The 6,664-nt window shown below is 37.2% G+C and overlaps 1 protein-coding gene across 1 annotated transcript; it reads left to right on the top strand.

The window, feature by feature from the left end:
* The first annotated feature begins 61 nt into the window (after positions 1-61).
* Positions 62-6,658, top strand: LOC104471843 (bromodomain adjacent to zinc finger domain protein 2B-like). The gene is made up of 5 exons (XM_010087332.1): positions 62-108; positions 1,737-1,883; positions 3,089-3,345; positions 4,291-4,434; positions 5,722-6,658. Exons 1-5 carry the CDS (start codon positions 100-102, stop codon positions 5,873-5,875), a joined length of 711 nt encoding a protein of 236 aa, XP_010085634.1. The 5' UTR covers positions 62-99; the 3' UTR covers positions 5,876-6,658.
* The last annotated feature ends 6 nt before the right edge of the window (positions 6,659-6,664 follow it).

The raw sequence follows: 6,664 nt of genomic DNA, 5'->3' as shown, positions 1-6,664 counted from the left end.
AAGGTGTGGAGAAGGGCAGTATCAGAAGCACGCAGTGCTGCGCAGGTAGCTCTGTGCATTCAGCAGTTGCAGAAATCAATAGCGTGGGAAAAATCTATTATGAAAGTTGTAAGTGTTTTTAATTTAAAAAAATACTGTAACTAAACTGCTTATGCTATATCTTATATTCCCACTTCAGGCATTCTAAGATACCATGGTTAATAATGCATTTCTTATTACTGTGTGTAAAACGTGATGCAGTTAAACTGCACATTGTGCACAGATAAATACAAGCCTGATGGATAAGACTGTCCGCTTCTTGTCAAATTCAGCATCCTGAACTTTCTAAGATAAAAAGCCCCTGCAACTGGTTGCTTTATTTAAGATGGTAATTACTCTTCATTGTTAACATTTAGGTAAAAAAGAGTCACTTCTGGCTCCATCTGATGAAAGATACTCTATCTGATGAAATATTTCTGATCTCATCCGTAACATAAGCTTTATGGAGGTTCAACGCCACGTATCCCAATTAAGGACTTCGTTTGTTGGAAAGTCGAGATGCTCCATATGTGTGGCAGCTTTGCACGCACACTGCTCACCACTGAACATACAAATTGGGCAAGCGTGTGAGCAAACAGGCTGAAATGCCCGTTTCCCCGTACGCTTAACAAGTGGATCTGTGTTAACTGCAGATACAAAGAAGGCATGCAAAATGCATGTGTCAAAATGTGCAGGGACCTTTGAACCTCAAATTTCTGAAAACAAAACTATGGCTACAGCAACAGTGGTTAAGTGTGGCCAGTGCACTGTATTGGGTGGCAAAAGTGATTCTTCCATTAGTAGTCTTTTCCCTAATTTTTTAATTTCTGCCAGTCTTATACAGATTCTAATTACATCTGGACAACGAAAGGATGATTTAAATAAAAACTATAGTGTAAGGCTGTACCTTTGAGTTTATATAGCTGTAAGGTTGAAGATGTATCTTTAGACCAAAAAGTTTATGAATTTAGTAGAAGCACCTGAGAAGGCATTTGGGTGTTTCAAGGTGTGGTAAAAATGTGTAGAATCATTCTCGATTTGATTGAAATGTTCTGTGCATTTAATCACACTGTAAACATAAGTGTTTGGTGAAAACATGTGGAGATCTTTAAGTTCCTGAAAAAGAAGTCCAGCTATAGAAGAAAATCACACGCTGTGTGTAAGAAAATTGTCAGTACATGAGACATTTCAAGTTAGAGTGAATTTTAGGAAGTGCTAGGTTCATTTGTTCTGCCTTTACTGCTTTTGTTCATGGTGGCCTTCAGATAAGGTCCTTACTGACTTACTGATTATTATTTGAAAATACTCTAGTAAAATATATTGTTTTTAATGAAATAGCAAGTTATATATGCAGTATGGGCATAAATGAAGAGAAGATGCCTGAGATGGCGTGTGTGGGACAAGTGATTTTGGCGGGTATTACTTCTCATGGACATTAATGAAATATTAAAAGTATTCACAGTTTTGTGTGCTGTAGGGCACGTATCTGATAATGAATTGCTTTTCAAATGTGTTCCCAAAGGTAGCCTGTAGATAGTTCCTCACATACTGCATGTATTCTTTTACAAATGTGATCATTGGTAGACTGGTTGTAGTAAAATGAAAGGCGAATAATTTTGCGAGTGGATCGTGTGTTTGGAGGGGAACAGTGATTTAGGTACCATTCCTGTGTTTCAAATTTTAAACACTGAATTAAAGTCATTTTTCCTGTTTTATAGTACTGCCAAATTTGTCGAAAGGGAGATAATGAGGAACTGCTGCTCCTTTGCGATGGTTGCGATAAAGGCTGTCATACCTACTGCCACAGACCCAAGATCACGACCATACCAGATGGGGACTGGTTTTGTCCCGCCTGCATAGCGAAGGTAATATTAACCGTAAAAGTGAAGGGAGCCTTTGTATAGATGGTGGAGTTACAGGTCTGCTAGAGGTTTCTTCAATTAAAATAATGGTCTGTATGTTTTATGTTGGGCTGCCATTAAATAATGAGATTAATGGTTTTCTTTAATGTGGATTTTAGTGGCAGTAAATGCTACAGTTCTATTTGTTTTAAATGGTTGGGTTTTTTTTTTTTTAATGTGAGTAGGTACAGAGTTTTCTTGCTGATTCAATACCATAGTTTTTTAAATTTTTTCTTTTAGAATTTTTTCAAGTTTTGACAGACTAATGTCTTGGATTCTGTTTGAAAAGAAAAATCAGAGAAAATACTTCGTATATATTTTTTGTCATTTTTGTACAGCGTACTTTAGTTTTACTTTTTTGATACAAGGAACATTTGGGAGAGAGGCTATGTGTGTTTCCTGTGTGAGGTGTATTTTTTTTTTTTCCCCTCTCAAGAAAAATAGTCTAAGTAGAACTTTAGGATAGTTCTTTTCAAATGACTGAATTATTGTTATTCGTATATCATTGTATAAACGGCAGTTGTTATTGTTTAAAAGTCCGAAATTTTCACCACCCCTAGTTAGTCCTAAAATTAAATGCATTTCTTGCTAAACTTGTTAGTTATGTTTTCTACCGTTACCTGTGAATACTGTAACTGAAGAAGTAACTTTACAGTAAATACTCAGTTTTGTATTTTCTCTGGGTATGGTCAGTGTGATCCTTTTTCCTCTGTATCTTTCAGAAAGTAAAAAGGAAGACAAATTGTTTTTTAAAACAAGATGTGCAACAGAAGTAATAAAAACAGTTTACTGTTGAGAATTGTGTAGTAGTTTACAAGGGGTTAACTCATACTGTAACTTTTTCTGCCATTATCATGGTAATATATCAACTTACCTTGTTATAAAGATAGAAATGACCCTTTCATGTTATAACTGATCCCATCATCCCATTGCTCCTCTTGATATTCCCCCCTCCATAACTTCTAGGTTTAGTATAACAGGAAAATGTGGTGGGTTTTTTTTCCTCAGTTTTTCCTTTTTTCCCAAATTTGGCTGAAAGCTGGGGATTTAAAGGTACCAGAAATTAATCTTCATTCGTACCAAGAAATTAATCTTCATTGCTGTCTATCAATAATAACAGGTTCCTGTAATTTCTTGGTTATTACTTATTTCAGTTCTCTCTATCGTAGGCAAGTGGACAAACTCTAAAAATAAAAAACCGTCAAATCAAAGGGAAAAAAAGTCATGAACAAAAGAGAAGGAAATTAGCAGGAGATACAGAGGATGAAGACTCTGCAACTACAAGTGCCTCCTTAAAAAGAGGAAAAGCAGACTCTAAAAAAAGAAAATTGGATGAAAATGTTTCTGCAAACCAACTAAAGCAAGAAAATGTCACTGCTGTTAAGAAACCTAAAAGAGATGACTCGAAGGACCTGGCTATATGCAGGTAAACTGACAAATTTTAAACTTGGGTAAGCGTTGTTGAAACAAGTTGTCCCTGATTCTTCTGATCTGTGTTGTGGGGAACAACCACCCTGAGTGTATATATAAAGGATTTACTGTGTGCATGCTGGGAGTAACTGCTGTTATTTGGTAATGGAGCCCAAGAGGAAAGTATCTTATGTTAGAAGGTGGTCTGTGAAGTCTACTGCCATGTGCCCTTCTGAGAACAGGAGGAAAGAACCCGGGTAGCGGTGGTGCTGACGGCCTTCTCGAGAGTAGCAAAGACGATTATCTGCTGTGTCCAAAAGGCATTACGTTAGAGGAGGAGACAGTAATAGCCATGTTATTTGGTAATGGAGCCCAAGAGGAAAGTATCTTATGTTAGAAGGTGGTCTGTGAAGTCTACTGCCATGTGCCCTTCTGAGAACAGGAGGAAAGAACCCGGGTAGCGGTGGTGCTGACGGCCTTCTCGAGAGTAGCAAAGACGATTATCTGCTGTGTCCAAAAGGCATTACGTTAGAGGAGGAGACAGTAATAGCCATGCATCTTCTTTTGTAGTACTGCTGGTCAGTCCAAAGTGACGTCGTGTGACCTTGTCACAGTTTCGGAGTGCCAGTATTAGCGCTCGTTTTACTGGTTTGCAGATGGTTTACATCGAGGTTCAAAGTACTGAAGTTGCACGGCCTCGATTTTACCTTCGAGTGTTGATCACTGGAATTCCATCGTACATGGGTTGCCTGGAGGGAACTTCATGCTTTTTTAAATACTCAGTTCAGATGTCTGTCTTTATTGATGTTGTTCTCAGCCTTGCATAGGGACCAGAATAAGGTGTTTTCCTTTTATAAAGTGGATAGGTTGGCAGTAAATGATGAATTTATGGAACAGTGAAAAACTTCTGTGAATATATGAACACACTAAAAGTACTGATTTAAAACCTTGTTTTATTCAGCATGATTCTCTCAGAATTGGAAACTCATGAAGATGCTTGGCCTTTCTTACTTCCTGTAAACTTGAAACTTGTTCCTGGTTATAAGAAAGTTATTAAAAAACCTATGGACTTTTCCACCATTAGAGACAAGCTAAGTAGTGGACAGTAAGTAAACCTATTGTAAATTTTACTTTACATTTTAAAAATATTTAAACATTGAAATACAGTACATTTTTTAAAAAATAGTTACACTGTTTTGATCTGCCTGCTCTGGCACCTCTGGATTACTTTTACAGTCAAGATAAAAATTCTTCACTGTACACTTTTGTCTTTACCACCTCTCAATGCAAGAGCGCGTCAGGTGGGAGAGCCTGTGGAACTGGCTGAAAAACAGCAAAACTGCCAGGTGAAATGCACAAAACCAACCAACAGGAAAAGCTTTTTTCCCTTCTCTTTTCTGGTGGAGAGGTGTTGTTATGTGTAAGCAAGAACCAACTGTGTGGGCTGTAAGCTAGTGGAGCCCCAGGAAATCACGTTGCAGCTGTGGAGGGAGTCGGTGCCCCTGCGTGGGAAGCCAGGTGACATTCCAGTAACGGTGGTTAAGTACTTTATAGTCCTGGAATCAGACTGCACGACTCTAAAAAACAAAAAGATGCTATATGCCTCTGTTCTCCTTCCCTCCTTGTTACATCCCTGTGCTCTAATGACTCCCTACCACCAAAGAAAATTTTGTCGTCCCTAAGGATTGGCCCTCTGCAGTGTCTGTGTGCTCCACACAAAGCAACTTGCCTGGGATAACACAAGGGGCATTTTAACCTCTTCAGGCTTGTTCTTCCTTGAATCTGAGATTTAAATGCTCCACACATGCTCACTGGTATCAGTAGGCTTGTAACTTCTACCGTCTTTCTTTTTAATAATTCCTGTGAATGCTGGAACACTATCTGGGCCATATGCTCTGGATAATGAATAACAAAGACAGTGTTAGGGGATCGATCTGGGCAGCCTTTTTTTTGGTACCCGATTGTTCCTCTTTTAGGTAAATGCAGCTGTACTCAACACTTCCTCTGAAAGGAACTGAGCCCAGGAATAGATTAATAAATGGAAAATAGCCATAGCGTTTTAACTAGAAAGCTATTGAAGGGAAGGGGGAGGTTCATTTTTTAAAAGTGTGTTTTCCAGTACAGGCTTGAAATTCTGCTTTACAGAGTCTTTGAGGAAAATAACAAATACCATAACAAGAGAGTATTTGCTTCCACTGATGTTCATTTTCTTGTTAATACTGAAATTAGAATTAAAAAAATTGAAGTACAATTTAACATGTAGATTATTCGTCAAATATTCTGTGGCTGCCTGCAGATTCACTGATGTCAAAGTAGTTCTTTCTCATGTAGCTGAAGTGTTTTTCCCCTTTGATTCTCCATGTTGCAAAAATCAACCTCTTTCTTCTTTCAGGTACCCTAACCTTGAAGCATTTTCGCTCGATGTCAGGCTTGTTTTTGACAACTGTGAAACCTTTAATGAAGATGATTCTGACATAGGCAGGGCTGGCCACAACATGAGGAAGTATTTCGAAAAAAGATGGACAGAGATTTTCAAAGTGAGCTGAAGTTACCAGAAGTCTTCTTTCTTTCTTTTATTTTGTTTTTTTCCATTAAATGAGGACTGATAAGACCAGCAATGTGAACTGTTAATTTTCATGAAAGTGCAAGGCACATGTGTAACTCATGACTGGGTTTTTTCCTTTAAAATATCACAGGGTTGTGATATGAGTTCTAAAGGCTTCACTCCTACAGCAACCATAGCCCCTGGGTTATTGGTTTGTGTGTTTTAACAAACTAATTTAGGTAGAACAGGGAAGCACACCCAAAGAATTTCAAAGAAAAAGGGTGTTATAGTGCAATAGCAATTTAAAATATATCAAAACGCACTGAATATTCAACCACCAGAGCTCTACTCGGGGAAATGGTTCTCTTTTCCCTTTCAATAAATATCTATTTTTCATTTTTTTTACTTTGTAGTTTATTTTTTAGTGAATGTATTTAATTTTATGAATTATTTATGATTATACAGCATTCAGAATCTTCGTTTTCTGTGAAAAGGAAGAATTAGAAAATTGCTTTAAATCTTGAAAATACAACAAGGAATGTTTTAAAATATAAACCAAAGCCAAGTAAAACTGTTTACACTGATGTGCTGTGAAAGCACTAAAAATTAAACTTTACTGTAGAGTTACAAGTACATTTATATATATGTTGCTGCATCACTTGTGTAGTAAAATTGTATTTCAAGACAGTGAAGAAAAACTGAGACATGTATATACTGTTCATTATTGTTTATATTAAGTCTTGTTTTAAATATGTATGATGTGTACATATTGTTTGCAGACATTATTGTT

Source organism: Pterocles gutturalis, unplaced genomic scaffold (assembly GCF_000699245.1).
Source record: "Pterocles gutturalis isolate BGI_N339 unplaced genomic scaffold, ASM69924v1 scaffold6696, whole genome shotgun sequence".
Taxonomy (NCBI): Eukaryota; Metazoa; Chordata; class Aves; order Pterocliformes; family Pteroclidae; genus Pterocles; species Pterocles gutturalis.
Note: the sequence above shows the minus strand (reverse complement) of the source record. Positions and strands in the feature narration are given on the sequence as shown.

Bases quoted from the DNA above. Each gene is read 5' to 3' on its own strand.
- LOC104471843 (XM_010087332.1), top strand. The intron at 3,346-4,290 runs GTAAACTGACAA...TGTTTTATTCAG, and splicing joins AAGGACCTGGCTATATGCAG to CATGATTCTCTCAGAATTGG. The intron at 4,435-5,721 runs GTAAGTAAACCT...TTCTTCTTTCAG, and splicing joins GACAAGCTAAGTAGTGGACA to GTACCCTAACCTTGAAGCAT.